Below are 17,923 nucleotides of genomic sequence, written 5' to 3' on the forward strand. Positions count from 1 at the left end.
ACTTACATTCCTGCCTGTTTCTGCTTTGGGGCCCCTGCAACCACAGGTATCAGAGAAGTTGAAGAAAAAGGACGCCAAACGACTGGATCATTGCCTTCTGGTGGCATGTGAAGGTGGGGCAACAGCAAAGCGATGTTCTGCCCCCCCCCACCCCACTATGGTTTCTGACTGCGTGCAGCAGCTGCCACAGCTCACCTCACTCCCAATACCTAATCAATGCTCATTTTGTTATTGATAGTTATATTTGACAAACGTCATCTAATGAATATGTCATGTTGAAATAAACACCTCACCTTGTGTATCATAACTTGCTCCTTCTTCTTTTTCTTCTTATTTCTTTTGGGCAGCTGGCCAACTTCGCGACTCGCTGCGTGTTGAGTGAATGAGGAGGAACTCTGCCTCTGTCACGTGGGCTGTGAACGAGTGATGGAAATTCCGGTTCTTTTGGATCGGCTCACTGAAAAGAGCCGACTCTTTAGGCTCCCAGGTGGCTCCTCAGATTTTTGTTGTTGTTGTTGGCAAAACTCATTTAATACCAAATCACGTGCATTGTGTAAAATTACCTACTAATGTAAAAACAGAAAATATATCAAATGTTCATTAAATGTCTTTATTTAAATCATCTCTGCACCGCTCGCTATGACTTGCATATTCTTAGCAGGCATGAAATGACAGTGACAATGGAAAACGGTGAAGTTTCACCTGCCTTCCTCAGGTGGATGATTTTCTCTCAGGCGAGGATGTGGACAGAGCTCCAGTCAAGCCAGTCATCGTGGGACATTTGACCAACTTAATTCAAGATTTTCATTCCTACTTTCCTGACAGAGGAGAAATCTGCACAGTTGGATTCTAATGTCTGCAGCAAACCGAAACAAGCTACCTGTCACTCATCAGGAAAAACTCCTGGGGGTGTCATCTGATCGTGGCTTCCAAATGAAGTTATCCCCCTCCACACTCACACAGTTCTGTGCGTGTGTGTGAAGCAGCAGCACCCTGACCTGGGGCAGAAAGCTTTGGAGCAACTATCACCCTTTGCCTCCACATATTTATGTGAGACCTCCCTTCTCTGCAATGACTGTGATCAAATCAAAGCAAAGGTCACAGCATCTGCCTCGCTGCCACCAAGACGAATAATAATCCTCAGTGAAGCCCGATTTCAGGTTCCTCACCAATATGGCCATGAAATAGAATTCCCAATATTCAGTGTTGACAAATAGATTTTTTTGTAAACATTTAATGTTAAAGATTTTTTTTTGTGAATGAGTGTTTTAATTAAGTTCATGAATCCAGTGGGATCTCGGTTATAATCCCAAAAGAGGGCACTTTAAATTGATGATTACGTCTATGCGTAGAAATCTTGATTTATAATTGAATCGCTTTGTTATATTTCAACAAGTTTTTGTCATTTAAAAAAATCTTTTTTCCAAATAGTTAAAGAGAAACCATTATAGATGAGCAATATTTTAAACTGATGATATAGTGCTTGCTGCATTGTATGACTTTATCTCTCTCTCTTTTTTTTTACCCAAATTTCTTTGCCCAAGTTAGAGGGTACTTGAATAATTTCTTTTCCCCTTAATAGCTTTGATATTTCCATTTTATAACAATTCATCTCTTTGCTTTGTTTTCTGTTCTGTTTTTAATTTCAAGGTTCATTTTGATGGGAAGGAAATTGACAAATAATTATTTTTTTACTGTCAGCAGTGGATGTATACATTAAAACATTGACTTTAATTTAGAAACAAAACATGCAAATCACTCCTTTTCGGATTGCTTTTAATCTTATTAATTAGCAGTGGCATAAATGGCCTGAAAAGGCTTGGATCCATGCATATTGTCTTCCATTCTGACCCCAGTGAAACCAGAGTCACTCAAAGCTGCCATGTAGTTCTCCACGCGCCAATTCTCCCCTGGCAAAACCCATGGCGCAACTTTCTTCACCTCATGCAGATAAAGTGCTGTCACCATGAGGCCACCTAAATGCATTTGAGAGAAAAAGAGCAATTACTTTTGTAGACGAGAAACAAATACGATGCTCGAAAGTAAAACTATTTACAAAAGTGCTTTTAGGTTTTTACTGTAATACAATAAAATATAGTACAATGTTGTGAAATTTGGTCTTTGAATTTGACCCATGAACAGAGAAACAGCGGTTACAGTAAATAACAGCGAGTCTGCAGATTAGTTCAACCACGTCACACCCTACCTGGTTTCATTACTCTGTGAATCTCGGTGGCTGCCTTCCTCAGGTCTGGCCAGTAGTAGTAGCAGTTACAGTGGAACACTTTATCCACAGTGTTGTCTGCCAGGGGCATTGCGGCTACATCACAATGGTGCAGGGTCAGTTTTCCACTGGACACAAGCTTCTTCAGGTCTTTTTTTACCTTCTACAAGAGAAGAGAATGACTTTGCTCAGATTTGGTATTTCAATTTAACATTTCTCATCGTTACAGAAAGGTTCACAGTTCCAGTGCGGCTAGTTTGGGACTGGAAAGTATTGATAATGTGTATTGTGTATTCTTGTTTTGTTCTTTGAGGATCGCACAACCTTCAAAGTCATCTCATGTGATAAATACATTTAATCTGTTTTTCATACTTCACCTGATGCATATACTCGGAGTAATCCACCCCTATCATGTGGCCTGTGGGACCTGTGAGCAGTTTTGCTGCAGACTGCAGACCGAGTCCTGGCCCGTGACCCACTTCCAGGACTGTATCACCAGGTTGGGCCCCTGTCAGCTGCACAGCCCTTGCCTCAAGCACGCGATTGTGACCTTTGAGCCACGAAGCGATCATCCATCCCATCACTGATCGCCCAGGACGGCGCAGATGTTTCCCAATTTCTTTAACCAACATCACACTAAAGAAAATGACAGAGTATTTTAATGCATGGCTCATAATTACTATCATAGAATTTATAAGATCTCAGCAATTATGATAACTTGGTCCTTCTGAACTGGGGGGGGGGGGGGGGGGGGGCATGTTTAATCTCTTCATGTGCTTTAAAAAATAAAATAAAATGTTTTGCTTTTCCTCAATAATGAAAGAAAATTCTGCAACTAAGGGAAAAATGACACTAAAAAGTGAAATTCAGATTAAATCCTAAATCCTGAGGAGGACCTTTTTTTTTTAATTGTTTGTTGCTTTGCCTCTGAGCATAAAGTTTAAAACATGCCCTTATCCTTTCTTTCCACACATCGCAATAAGAATATATATATATATATATATATATATTCCATCATTTATGATGGTGGGAAGAAGTCGGAGAACCCGGAGGGAACCCAGACAGACAATAATGAAGGATCAGGACCAGGTTTGTGTGGATGACGACATCAGCCCCACCGTGCCAGGAGGGGGAGGGGGAGGGGGGAGGGGGACATATACAGCTATTTAAGGGAGATTCTGACAACTGAATGAGCAACAAGACAAGACAAGGAGTGTTCAGTGTTCAGCTCCTCACTTTGTCCCTATAGAACCAAAGTCAAAGTTCTATCTCCCTGTATATCACTTTTAAAGTGTCATTTTAACCTCATTAGGGAATAAATTTATATCTAAACAATGTGCCGTTATCGCCATAGAAAGTCGTAATATTAGAGGGTTCGTCCACAACTTCTTGTTCTGAACTTCTGAGTTTACCAAATTTGATGCTTAATATTCTCGTACCTGCGCTGACAGATATTTGGAGGAAATAAGGCAGAATAAATATCAATGCTTTTTGCACAAAAAAAAACAATATAACCTGTATGAGCAAATATTAACTATTTGATTTGCTTTATTATCGAATTAATACGTTTCTTCAACAGTTGCGAATTATGGAAGTCACAAAAACGAATTGAATTGCATCAATTGAGTTATTGAATATTGGATTTATTTTTATTTGTATTGTTAATTGTGGATGATTTATGCACGAAGGACTTTCAACGGAAACAAGCCCGCAAGGGCTTTTTTGAAATGCTCCTCTTAGACAGGATGTTTGACTTTATTTGTACTGTAATACATGCTACTGTGTGACTGTACTTGTACTCTAACATTCTATCTAATAAATATATTCATATTCAAACATATTTATGGTTCAGAAAACCGCTGCCCCGTTTCAGAAGTTCACTCAACAGACGCTCCCACCTGAATCCTCTTCAGGCGCGCAAACAGAGCGTGAGAAAGAGAACTTTATTAATTACCCGGGACGTGACGTGACGGGACGGGGCGGGGCGGGGACGGGAACACATACCCCCGCAGGGAAATTATGAGAAACGTGCCGAAAGTCGAACACACAACTGTCGGAGTTTGTAGGAGGCATAAAAACAAAGCTCATCTTCTGTATTTGCATTCCTGCCTGTTTCTGCTTTGGGGCCCCTGCGACCACAGGTATCAGAGAAGTTGAAGAAAAAGGACGGAAAACGACTGGATCATTGTCTTCTGGTGGAATGTGAAGGTGGGGCAACAGCAAAGTGATGTTCTGCCCCCCCCCACCCCACTATGGTTTCTGACCGCGTGCAGCAGCTGCTCACCTCACTCCCAATACCTAATCAATGCTCATTTCGTTATTGATAGTTATATTTGACAAACGTCATCTAATGAATATGTCATGTTGAAATAAACACCTCACCTTGTGTATCGCAACTTGCTCCTTCTTCTTTTTCTTCTTGTTTCTTTTGGGCAGCTGGCCAACTTCGCGACTCGCCGAGTGTCGAGCGAATGAGGAGGAACTACGCATGCGCGACTCTTTTAAGAGAGCCGGTTCTTTTGGGTCGGCTAAAATGTCTACGTCATCACGTAAGCACGTAAACCAGGGCACGGACCAAATACATTCCAGCATGGGTCCCCAAACCTTTTTCCGTGAGGGCCACATAACTCTTCCCTTCTCCGATGGAGGGCCGGGGTCAGTTTGTACCGGAAAAGTGTGATGATGGCAGGGGGGCCTAAACATTTATTGTTTTCCAGACAGCCAGCAAATAACCCGTTCAGTCAGGAAATAAATAATAACACTATTAATAAAATAAATAATAACCCTTTCCGGGTTTGTCACAGAAAAAAAGTCTATGGAACATCACCTTTCTGGTCGTATGTGATCATCATTAAAATTGTCCCAAACAAAAGGAAGGATGCTTTTCTTCAGAATATTAATATATTCTCCGCTATCAATATTATTTTTAGGAAACAAAATACTGAATTAATGACCCCTCTTAAATGCACCCCATACCATTATTGACGACCCCCCCCCCCCCCCCCCCACCGGCTACTCATGTTGTATGGAAAGGAAAATAATAATTAAAAAATAATAATTATTATTATTATTATATATTATATGAAGAAGAAATTTAGTTTTTGCTCTGAAGCGGTCAAAGTCACCCTCTTCAGGGCCTTTTGTACGCCGCTCTATACTGCCCCCTTGTGGATCAAGTACAAACAGGCCAGCATGCAGAAGTTGAGGGTGGCATACAATGACTGCATGCGGATACTTCTCATGAAGCCCAGATGGTCCAGCGCCAGTGAGATGTTCTGTGGTGTCGGGGTTAACACCCTTAATGCTCAGCTGAGGCACCTGTCATACAGGTTTATATGTCGGCTGCATGACTCAGGGAATGACATCATCAGAACACTGACTCAGCCAAGCCTAAGTGCTGTGAAGTTTAACTCAGGTATTTGGTGTCATTGGTACCTGATGTTATTATAGGATTACTGTGTTTACTATGTAAACGTTGTATATGTTGTAAATATTATGTGTGCTTTTTAATTGGACCATTGTGTCTGCAAATAAAGATTTGATTGATTGATTGATATTTTGTATTATTTTTTTTATCTGGGATTGCTCCAAATGTGGAGGCGGGCCGAAGTTTGGGGACCACTGCATTACAGGCTCACTAACAGGGCCAAGCTGGAGCCTATCTCAGCAGCCAATGGGCGAGAGGCGGGACACCCTGGACAAGCCGCCAGTTCATCTCACGGCAACACAAAGACAGACAATCAGCCACACACACACACACACACACCTACGAGCAATTTAATGTCACCAAACACCTAACTTTTAGAAGTTCACTGCAAATGTCCTTAACGGCAGGCAGGATCAATTCTTCACCAACAGTAAAAGGTTTATTCGCCTTAGCAATACGATTAGCCACTAGGTATGACGCTAGCAGTACACTCATGTAGGGAATTTCCATATTAGATGGAATTCCACAACATGATTGCATGCCAACAGAACAATAGGGTTGCACAACATTTAGTTAAATTGACTATATGATCACATCAAGTCTAATCAGAGACAACACATAGACACTGATCACATGAAGTCTCATCAGAGATAACACATGGACTGATCGACAGGGGTCTTGGATTGGCTGGGGCGAAGCCCCGCCCTCGGGGGGGGGGGGACTGATGTGTTAAAATGAGGCGACAAGAAGACGTTCCTTGGCTCGGACCCTGGGACCCGCACAAGGAACATGGCTGAACCTCAGCGCTGATTTTCCTCACCAACTTCTAACTGAATTGTTGTTTATATAAATGTCTAAACTCTACCAACATTCTCTTCATTGATTGCTGCACCTAAGAACCGGAGAGAGTTTAGGAAACTCTACCACTCACATTTGTTGACGTGGTGGCCATCAGTAATTGCTTCTGGAATGGAAAGCCTTTATTGTCAGTGTCATCACAGTACAACAATGAAACAAGAGTCGATGAGTGAGCATTCTGCCCTCCTTGTTCATGACAAAAGGCTTGTGTTTTAATGCAGGCTGCTTGGTCTCCAGGTGCAGAAGCAGTTTTGTCACCACATATTAGAGAGCGGGGGCGGTGCATGAGAATCACCTGTAGGGATAAACAGAAACCCCTATTTTAAGTAGGACTCATGATATTGTCTTTTAAATGCAGAATTGGTTTTCTTGGAGGTCGTAGGCTCTTCTTTTGCCTCCTCGTTGGACCTTTTCCACTTTCCAAAGGAGCTCGTCAAAGATGTTTGTTTCTGTTTGCTTGTGGGCTTAATGTTTTGGGGTAAAGGCTGGTAACCTATCACGTGACCGAGACCTGTCAAGAGGCACAGACGCACGCAGACGCGCACAGAAGTCACTTTTCAAAATAAAACATCTTTAAATTGATAATCAATAACAAAAATAAAAATAACAATTCAAACGTTAAAGATCAATAGTGCAACGTTTCTAGAAATGTGCGTCTCTATGTTGACGCGCAAACAAGTTAGTTCGGGAATGTCATTTGCGGTTCTCTCCTCCAATCAGCCCGCTTGCCCCCCCCCCCCCCATGCCTTGTGTGGACTTTCGTTTTCATTTCCCGGAAGGATCTCTTATGAAAGAAAACAGGGGTAATCATGTTTTCGAAAGATTATTGTTACCGTATTGATTTGGGGGCGCTTTGACCTGCGACCCGTCGTTTCTTTTAGGAATTGTGTGTTTTTGTTTTTTGTTTATAACCAAATGAAATAAAGGATATTTCCATGGACAACATTCATCCGTCACTTTCGATGAAGGTTAGTTCTCAAGAGAAAATATAATCACTGTGCTTCCTCTACCAAATCCTTTCTTTTATAATAATAATAATAGTAATTATTATTATTATTAATCTGAGAGTTTTTAAACACAGAAATGTGGTTTTTAAAGCTACTAAAAATGTTTGAAAATACGCAGTTTTGCGTTTTCTTTGCTGGCACTAAGACACATGCATGTGAATGGGTACGACTTTGTGTGTTTTTTTATTTATTTTTATTTTGCAGCCAGAATGCAGAACAAACAACCCTCCGTCCATAATGCAGGGGAACCAAGTCCACGTCCCCCCCAGTGCACATCAGCCCCCACCTCATCAGCTTCCTCTGGTCAGCCCTCCTTCTCTGGAGGACTTATGGCATTTTCCAGGACGACTGCGTGAGTCAAACTCCATGTGCTCCTTCCCTGAGCGATAAATATTTGCAGCAAAGTTTAAACAGTAACCTTTACTAAATCACCACCTGTAATAGTGCATTAAAATAAAAAAAATGTTTTCTAGGAATAAACCCATCTCTGTGGAATAAGGACGACGTTACCCACTGGCTCCGCTGGGCCCAGAAGGAGTACTCCCTGCGCTGCCCAGGAAAGAGAGGCTTCGAGATGAACGGCCGAGCCCTGTGTCTGCTCACCAAGGACGATTTCAGACACCGCTGCCCGAGCTCAGGTCAATAAATAAGTCTCTGTGCAGAACCATTGTGAGCTGGTCTCTGTTCTCATACACCCCCCCCCCCCCCCCCCCCCCCTTGTTTTCACAGGCGATGTTCTCTATGAACTCCTGCAGTATGTCAAACAGCAAAGGAGGAGTTTTGTTTGCCCACCCCCAAATGCATCTCACATCCTACTCGGTGGAAACACCCAGAGACCCCCCCACAGTGTTCAGGAGCCCCAGCTTCCCCCGGGCAATGATGACAAAGGTCAGCAACATTTAGGCTACGGTTAGACTTTGAATCAGAATCAGTAATGATCAGAATCACACAAACTAGAGACACAGATGTAGAGATAGAGCATTACTAGTACAATAAGGTAAACGTGCTACGGATGTGCTTTACTGCATGCAAAAAGTTGAATAGCAGCTGCACTCTTTGTCATTCTCTTTATCAGAGAAGGAGAGTACAGATTGATCTGGAGAGTTATCACGACTCACTCCAGATCAATGTCTATGTGTCTACATGTCTATGTGCAAACAATTCTCATACAACTCCAGAGTCCAAATTACTCCCATTGTTCCATGCAGGGCCTGAAAGACGGCTTTGGTGTCCTACTTGGCATTATGCTTTTATGGCCATTTTCTAACTGCTGTAAAATCACTTTTGCTTTCAGTTTAGCCAATTTGTTTCACAGTTTTCCACATTTCTTCCCTCTGTTTCCCCGTACTGTCGCGACTGCAGTGCCAGCAGTTGTTGAAACGTCTTTGATGAGTCAGCCGGTGCCCTCAGCGCCTCTTGGAAATTGCCCCCCGACGTCTTCGACAAACTTTGTTCCACCGTCACACTCGAGTGGGTACAACAGTCAGCAGTATGAAAATCACAGTTCCTTTGAAATGTCATCATTTACCACGATGTCTCATTCTCTCTCTCTCTCTCGGATGTTTTAGCAGCTTTCACTGCGGAGCCTCACAAACTGTGTCCGCCACAAACACAGAGCATAACCCAGGAGCAGCTCAACCTATCCAGCCGCGAGAAGCCATGCAGCCCGCTGTGTAAAGCCAATGGCAGAATCCCAGGTAGTCTTCTATGAGCTTTTTTTAATTTTTATTTATTTACCATCAAAAACTAATGACGTTTCCGACCACAAGGGGGCAGATTCAACCTTTTTTTGAGCCAAGGTACACTTTATAAAATAAAGAAAACTCTGTAGCCCATATTAACAATATAAAGTCATTCTCTCGTCAAATAAGCACAAAGAAAAATATTTCCACTCACTCAGTGTGAAACCTGGGCCTGTTTGGGTGAACACAGAGCTGATATCCTGGTGGGAATTGGAGAAAGGCACACACGAAGCTCTTCCTCGACAGCTCTCGGTCTCTCTCGGTTTTTAGTTATTTTTTTATTCTGAATTAGTGAGGAAGAAATACTCCCTTTGAGTTGCTCTTAAATATATGTTCCGCCTCACTTCATTTTAACGAGGAACACATAAGGGTAAGAGCAACACGTAAACAGAGCCATGCGGTTGTGTTGTGTTTAAAAATGACAACAATAAATAGCCTGCATCCTTATTCATTAAAATGATACGTAATAAATACTAATAATTATAGATTGTGGAAGGTTTGACAACATGCATGTTCTCGTGGCTTTGTTCATGACCAGAGTGCAGACTGCTTTGGGACTATGTGTATCAGCTGCTGTGTGACGACCGTTATCAAGAATACATCCGATGGGAAGACCAGGACAGCCTGGTGTTCAAGGTGGTCGACCCCAATGGACTAGCACGTCTCTGGGGGAACCACAAGGTGAGAATGCACTCCTAAGATGGCAGCAAATTCAAGGGCGAACCACAGACCTCTGATGATTTATGATTTTTTTTTTTCACAGAACCGACGCAATATGACCTATGAGAAAATGTCTCGTGCTTTGCGGCACTACTACAAGCTGAATATCATTAAAAAGGAGCGGGGACAAAAACTCCTCTTCAGGTCTCTTCTCCTTTCTATTTGCATTTCTCCTCCAACTGTTTCCTCACAGCAACAAATATTTATGTTATGTAATCGCCGGCGTCTGTCTGTCGTTCCGTCTGTCTGGCTGTTAGCAAGATAACTCAAAAAGTTCTGGATGAAATGTACAGGAAATGTTGGGAATGTGACAAGGAACAGATGATTCTGTTCCTTGAGATCCTGGATTCTGGATCATTTTGACATTTCGGTGACATTGCAGTTAATGGAGCGTCAAACTTCAAACTTCAAAAATCAGTTAAAAATACAACTCCGATTCGTTTTTACTTTTCATGGTTGGTGTATAAAGATACCAAGAACAAGTTATAATCTTTTGATGATGATCCAGAGCACGGTGAAAATCTAATTAGGGGGGGAATGAGCTTCTCTCTGAGTGCTTTTATAGTTATTGTTGTTGCCTCTTCTCTTCCTCCCTTCAGGTTTCTGAAACTCCCGCAGGCTGTCAGGAAGCAGGTTGCTGACCCCGCTGAATCCCCAGAACATTCTCCTTGTTACAAGGACTCTCCAGACATTATTCCTTCACATGAGTTTGTTGGGGTCCAGTTTGAAATTTCCCCTGATCACAGTTCTCCAGAGGCTCCTCCATAAGAAAATGAGTGCATTTAGCATATAATATATTTAATGTTGAATATTTATTATGCAAAAAGACAAATTTGACAGTTGATTGTGCAGTATTCAGCGGATATTTATTTGTATTTCCTCTAAAAACTAAATGATACATTAATTAATTCAGACATGTTTATTTTAAGGGTGTGTTCCTCTTTCCTTCCTAAGAAGAGTGGCCTTATGTGTTGATAGTGGATGCATTGATTTTCTTTTATAGGTTTCAAATCATATGATTGTGATTTCCTGATTTAGCATCAGGAAATCACCCACGCTTGTACAGATTTAAGAAAACCTGTCTGATTTAAAAGGCTGAATGAATGATATTGCACTTCAGTTTATGTAAATTCATGTTGACTCTGATTTTGGAACAAACTGTAATATTAAAGAATGGAAAACTGTGGACACACAGGACACATTTACATACAGCGTTTGCAAAGCAAGAGACACACTTTCATGTATGCTGACTATTACGTTGTCACAGCACAGCTCTTGGACTGAAGAGGGGAAAAAAGGGGAGCTCTGTGAAGCAGTTTATAACTACAAAACATTACAGTAAACAAGCAAACGTATAGGAAGAATCTGCACACTCAACAGTTTAGGGAGTAGATGATTGAAAATGTGCTGTTTGGGTGTTGTGTGAAGATGGGAAAAGGGGGAAGTGGTATATACCTTATGAGTGAATGAAGGAATACATTTTATTCACTTATCAATGAAACGGAGATAAACGACAATATTTCACAGGCTTTGTAACCCTGATGAAGCGAAAGGGGGTTGATTGAAGCAAACGCTTATTTGGAGCCGACCCCTTTTCTTACAATAACATCCAAAAAACAATTCTTTTACTTCTCTTCAGGACTATAACAGTAGACACTTTTTTATGGCAATCACATTCTTTAAGAATTTAGTAAATATATATAATAATAAATTGTCACACTCTATCAATGACATTGAAACTTAAAATGGGGATTAGCAAAAAGATTATGTGACGTGTGAATTAGAGCTTTTCCGGTTACTGGATGGATCGTGTTATGGACCGATGCGAGGGGACCCCAAGGAACAGAGGACAGAGACGGTGCGAACGTGACTTGATATTTTACTGATAAATGTTCATCAGAAGAGTCACTATCCCGGAGCTGCGCACGGGTTACGGGGTGGCTGGAGCCCAACGAAAATATCTAGTTAACAAAAAGGCACAGCCAAAAGAACAAACCAAAAAGCGAGCTCTAATAAAAATCATTGACAACAAACGGAAAACGCAACGCACGACCCGGGCGCACAGATCAGCTGCGGTCGGCGAGGGCGAGGCGAGTCCCGGGGACGGGGACGGGGATGGGGACAAGGCCGTTCTGTACACAGAGACGTGATCCATGCAAAATAGTCCGACTGGGAGCAGCGGGTGGAGCAGGGATTATAAGGGCTGGTGGTGATCTGCCTCAATCTGCCTCAGGTGTGTCCGGGGTGACCGCAGCCAATCCGCACGCCGCAGGTCCTGGAGTGAGAAGCAGAAACAGGTGTGCGTAATAAGGCAAATTAACAAGAGCAGCTACTTGACCCTCACAAATCGCTCACTTTGATGTGAGTAAAAAAAACGTTTGCTTGGTTCCTCCTTTTAATGAAAAGAATGTGGATTCATAGTTTTATCTTGTTTGAGTGGCTGACATTCTAGGAAGTGGTCAAGAAATGTGTGGGCATTGTTTTGAGTACCGTAGTTAATGGACAGTCGAGTCAAGTAGAGTTCGTCGCATGCAGCGCGGCAGTGAAATTCTGTTGGAAATGCTCTCAAGGTTGTGCAGGAAGCACCATGAAAGCTAGAAGACAAACGTTTTAAATGTGACCAATATGTAGTGCAATAAAAACAAAAAAATACAATTATGGCTCAGTCAAAACTGCAGGATTTGGACCATCGATTTCAGCGTTTGTGCATTAGAGTGTATTCAAGTTCAGACTCTCAACCGCCTGACTTCAGGAAAGAAGCTCCTCCCAAGTCGTTCTGTTTTAGTTGCTCAAACAGTCCATTGTTCGTCTCTCATGATCCTGTTGGCTCTGGCTGCAGTCATCTTTGATAAAAATGCCCTGGAGGGTGGGGAGTGTTGAACCCTTGGTAGGCTCCCTTGCGTTTGTTCATTTTGGCTGGCCCAACAGCATTTAGTTAGTTTAGTTAGTGTATATTTTAGTGACAATTTCTTACTCTTGAGGTTTCGCGTTAGTCCCAATTATTGAGTCAAAGAAACCAGTTCCGTTTCTTTGCAGTTTGTGGTCTGTGATTTTGTTCGATCTGTCTTGTCTGAGCTGAGTTCAGGGGTCGTAACAGTGTGTGCATATATGTATACACGGCCATTCATTAATTCTGCTCTGCTAGAGAAAATTCATTTTGCCAGTATGAATAGAACAAAAACAGTCCCATAAAGATTTTGAGACCAGAAAGAGACAAGAAGTCATTGAGGACGTGGAGTTTGACGTCACACCATAACTAACGTATGTCCAATTGCCAGTGTTTTAGAAATACTGATTATGATGGAACCGTTGACTACTCTTGACTCTCTCTCAACCTGATTTTAAAGGCAGGAACAGTTCTCACTGCTTTATTTTCATTTCTTCAGCACGTTTAAAAGGCACTTTCTGCTATTCAAAGTTAGAAAATGGCTGCAGGAGGTTCCAGTTGTCATTATTGTGAAAGCCGTCCTTCCATCTCCTTCTCTGGGTCGGGATTTCTGGCCACCTACCAGCTTGGGGTTGCCCACTGCTTCTTTAGCCATGTCCCCTGGATACTCAGTGCTGCGCCGTTTGTACTGGGAGCCTCTGCTGGGTCTATGGTAGCAGCCGCTATCGTCTGTGAAATCAGCTTCAGTGAGTGACTTTCTCTGTTTCTAAACCTTTTCATTGCTGCCTGTAGGTGTTCGTAACACACCGTCTCATCCTCAGTGGCCATTCGGGATGAGATGCTACAATTTGCTCAACGGATGAAAGCTTATACTCTCGGACCGCTTAACCCCTCAGTCAATGTTTTCCACTGGTTGGAGTTCATTTTACAAAAGCATCTTCCTCCTGATGCCCATAAAATGGCCAATGGACGCCTTGCTGTGGCGGTGACCCGACTGACTGATGGCAAACTCTTTATCCTGTCTGACTTCCAATCCAAAGAGGATGTTTTACAAGTGAGTGTTTCTACAGAAAGACAACTTGACTATTGAGCTAGTTTGAATAAATAAAAAAAAAAGACATACCGTATTGGCCCGAATATAACACGACCCCGGATATAATACGACCCCCTCTTTTTCAAGACTCAAGTTTGAGAAAATACTTTTTGAACACCAATTTCAATTTTTATACAGAAAATAATTACAGTACATCTGAAACAAATGATTATAACAATAAATTCGAGAGAAAAAGCATGTTATTTTGCCACATTCAAATCATGCAAAAACTGTCTCACATCTTAATATCTGAACATTTAAATATGTGAACTAAAGTGCAATCACATTTGTAAATGAATGGCTTCTGGTTTTTAAAATGTAAATAAACCAATCTACTGTGATAAAACAACAAAATTGCAATAACTGCATGAACCATCAAAGTGAAGTCTAACTGGGGAGATCGTTGTTCTCCAGCGCCTCCGGGGTTAACTTCCAGACCACGCTGGGGACGAAGGCTGAAGCGCAGCAATACAAGATGGACGCCGGCCAGACGTGCTGAATCACTGAAGCTGCTTTATTTTACTTGCGCTGTTAAACAAAACTCCGTTTCCTCCTATTGCTCGCATATCTCTGTCTCCTAGTTGCGCTCTCTCTCTTTCTCTCTCACACACTCGCTCGCTCTGGCGGGACACGCCCCAGCTGGACATGCGCAAACACACACACACACACACACACACATCCACACAGACACATCTCACAACATATGAATAAGGAAAAACATTGCAATAAAATAATGATCGGCGTTTGCTTTAGTCTGGGTAGTTCAGTTCACCATTCGTTGTAACGATATCTGGCGCCATCTAGCGTTCAGAATGGGTATAACGTCTAGACCCCGAATATAACACGACCCGACTTTTTCAGCCTAATTTCAATGCAAAAAACATCGTGTTATATTCGGGCCAATACGGTAGTTCTAACCTGTAATTATGACCAACTTGACTCTCATATTGTTTTTAGGCTTTACTGTGTAGCTGCTTTGTACCTGGATACTGTGGTTTGGTGCCTCCGTCCTTCAAAGGAGAAGTGAGTTTGAATCTTGTCGCCATCTATTGACGCCATTGTTCCGTTTGCGTCGTAATGTATGGATTCTGGTTCCAGTTTTACGTAGATGGAGGTTTACGCAGCATGCAGCCAGTCCCACCCATACCCTGCAAGAACATTTTGATGGTGTCTCCATTCTCTGGAGATGTAGACATCTGTCCTAAAGACAAACCCTGCATGCTGGACATGGTAGTGAATGGAGTCATCTTGAAGGGGAACATGGCCAACTGCTTGAGGATATTCAATGCCCTCTATCCCTTGACTGCAGAGGTTGGTTTGGATTTAGAGATCCCATGGCAGAAATTGCGCAAACATAAGTTCAACTGAAGTCATGTCATGTCACATATGTCTTTCTAATTGGTGGTCCTCCCTTTAGAGTCTGGATGAAGCATTTAATAGCGGCTACAAAGATGGCTTCAAGTTCCTCCAGAGCAATGGTAGGCCAACTGTATCGTAGAGAACAACGTGCAATTGGAGATGCATCATTTTGTTGTCACACGGACTCCAAATCTGACCTGCATTCTTCATTTTTCTTTTACAGCTCTCTGTTCAGATCTTATGCCATATCTGACGCGCAGAATGTCCCTAGAGGTGCTGAACTATGACCACCACAAAACGTGTGTACATCTGGCAGCTGAGAAGGAGGTGAGGCCAGTCGGCTCTGTTGATCAACCAGGGGAAGCAAAGCGTCTCCACCACGAGCTGCTGGAGAATGGTAAAGTTGATACACACACAGAAACCGTGTTTTGCACCTGCTGAATTTTCATATAGATGTATAGAAACCTCTTTTTAAATGAACTGACATAAATCTGGCAGAAGTTATTCATGCTTTCGATGGAGATGAGAAATTAAAAAGAGGCCAAAGCAATCACAGATCAACTTTTACCCTCACTCAAATTTATAAAAAACAAAACGTTCCCCTACGTTACATCTTTTGGAACAAATTGCTCTAATTTGTTTTTCAGTTCTGCTGTATGACATGGTAACTGAGCTGGGAAAGTTTGGACTTCTTGTGAGATTCTTATCCCACCTGCTCCTACCTCTCACGACCTTCTTTTACATTGTACTTCTGCCAAGGCAAGAAAATACTCTAAACACAGAGCATCACTCGGGAAAAACTGTAGCAATCTTTGAGGTTACAAATAGTCATGCCTACTTCTTTTATCATTGCAATATGCAAAGGAGCAAAATATGCTTGACAATTTACCAAAAAAAAAAAGAAAAACAAAGAAAGTTTGAGTCCTTATATAAACTTTGGGATATGTGTTTTGTTTGCTTTTTAGGTGAGAGCTAGATAAGATTTTCAACACTCCCTAACATCCAAACTTGGCATACAGCTTAAACACAGGCATAAAATATCTCATGAAGCTGCAACCAGAGGTACAGATTCAGGTGTGACCCAGACTTCCACCAGACATCAGGGAAAATGTTTGGCCCTCCTTGATTTCAAGGAACGAGGAGTTTGCTGATTCCAAAGTCTTTGCAAATTCTGAATCCCTGCAACTATCGAACATGAGGTGATTGAGCAGATGGTCATGAATGTGAATGTTTGTCCAAAGGGTCCAACACTGATACAATTATGCTTTGATAGAGATGGATTCCAAATTCATTGTTGATTTGGTGCGCAGTCAGAATTACTGTCCCTGCTCTCTCTCGCTCTCTTCCAGACTGGCATTGTGGGTCAGGCAGCCGCCTTGGACAGGGTTCTGGGTTTGGTACAGCGTGAGACACTTAACAATGTTCATTTTTGGCATTATGGCTGGCAGCATCAAGAAGAACATACAGAATCAGTAAGAGTGCACCATTCATCGATCTATTCTTCTGGAAATTGTTTTTGATGCTTTCAGAATCGATGATCTTGCCTTTTCGTGATATGTCTTCCATATAGTATCCAGATATGTTCTTTGCAACATGTCATGTTGCAGGTGATTTTGGCGTACGTTCAACTTGACTGGACTCCTCTTTCCATTGTAGGATAGTGCCCATCATCGTGTTCTTGAAGTGGGTGAAAATGCAAGCACAACATTGAGACCCTGCAAGAACAGAGGCAACACAGAGGCCATCTACCCGTTCAGAAGATGTTAGGCATCGCCACAAATCATTCATCACTCCATCATTTAAAAAAGCAATATATAGACTGTTTTGGTTCACCAAGCAGAAATGTTAATTTGTTAAAATAATTCTTGCTTCTGTTCATATGAACTTTCTTTTGATGTATACTCGTTATAATGATCCTAATTCTATAAATAAAAATGCTGCGTCAAACCAAATGAAGTCACCAGAATCCTTTTGGTTAAAGACTCGACTGGAAATAAATATAACATTTTATATTTTGCCCCATCTACTCCCTTAATTTAACATTTGGACTTTAGACAGAGCATTGAACACATGATAGAAGCCCTTTGATGATGATGATGAATATATTTATTAGATAGAATGTTAGAGTACAAGTACAGTCACACAGTAGCATGTATTACAGTACAAATAAAGTCAAACATCCTGTCTAAGAGGAGCATTTCAAAAAAGCCCTTGCGGGCTTGTTTCCATTGAAAGTCCTTCGTACATAAATCATCCACAATTAACAATACAAATAAAAATAAAACCAATATTAAATTACACAATTGATGCAACGTAACATTAGAAAAACAAAAATAAAATGATTTTACACCGCCAGTGCAAACTAACAATTAATCTAAAATAAATTACACCACTGATGCAAAATGACAATAAATAACTTACATAAATTACAATAAATTACTAAAGCAATTAATACGTGCAACGTAGGTGGACAAAAAAAAGGAGGGGGGGTTTGATCCGGAGAGAGTCGTGATGACTATCTCCGTTTCTGTCCCCCTAAAAGGTGTATTTTTAGGGCCTTTTTGAAGGAGGCCAAAGAGGTGCATGTTTTGAGGGCGGGAGTCAAA

General features: G+C 41.7%; 3 protein-coding genes across 3 annotated transcripts; 2 read left to right on the forward strand and 1 right to left on the reverse strand.

Moving 5' to 3' along the window:
• Window positions 1–1,766: 1,766 nt before the first annotated feature.
• Window positions 1,767–2,856, reverse strand: LOC137909360 (uncharacterized methyltransferase YdaC-like). The gene is made up of 3 exons (XM_068753816.1): window positions 2,602–2,856; window positions 2,207–2,387; window positions 1,767–1,976 (listed from the first exon to the last, which is right to left on the reverse strand). The coding sequence occupies exons 1-3, from the start codon at window positions 2,854–2,856 to the stop codon at window positions 1,786–1,788; spliced, it is 627 nt and encodes a 208-aa protein (XP_068609917.1). The 3' UTR covers window positions 1,767–1,785.
• Window positions 2,857–7,444: 4,588 nt separating this feature from the next.
• Window positions 7,445–10,841, forward strand: etv7 (ETS variant transcription factor 7). The gene is made up of 9 exons (XM_068751383.1): window positions 7,445–7,481; window positions 7,725–7,868; window positions 7,990–8,154; window positions 8,246–8,404; window positions 8,816–8,986; window positions 9,085–9,213; window positions 9,797–9,939; window positions 10,022–10,122; window positions 10,578–10,841. Exons 1-9 carry the CDS (start codon window positions 7,445–7,447, stop codon window positions 10,744–10,746), a joined length of 1,218 nt encoding a protein of 405 aa, XP_068607484.1. The 3' UTR covers window positions 10,747–10,841.
• Window positions 10,842–13,403: 2,562 nt separating this feature from the next.
• Window positions 13,404–17,028, forward strand: LOC137908527 (patatin-like phospholipase domain-containing protein 4). Its single transcript, XM_068752941.1, has 9 exons — window positions 13,404–13,611; window positions 13,687–13,919; window positions 14,916–14,981; window positions 15,057–15,269; window positions 15,376–15,436; window positions 15,553–15,714; window positions 15,965–16,084; window positions 16,669–16,789; window positions 16,974–17,028. Exons 1-9 carry the CDS (start codon window positions 13,404–13,406, stop codon window positions 17,026–17,028), a joined length of 1,239 nt encoding a protein of 412 aa, XP_068609042.1.
• The last annotated feature ends 895 nt before the right edge of the window (window positions 17,029–17,923 follow it).

The sequence above is a fragment of the Brachionichthys hirsutus genome, chromosome 2 (genome assembly GCF_040956055.1).
Source record: "Brachionichthys hirsutus isolate HB-005 chromosome 2, CSIRO-AGI_Bhir_v1, whole genome shotgun sequence".
Taxonomy (NCBI): domain Eukaryota; kingdom Metazoa; phylum Chordata; class Actinopteri; order Lophiiformes; family Brachionichthyidae; genus Brachionichthys; species Brachionichthys hirsutus.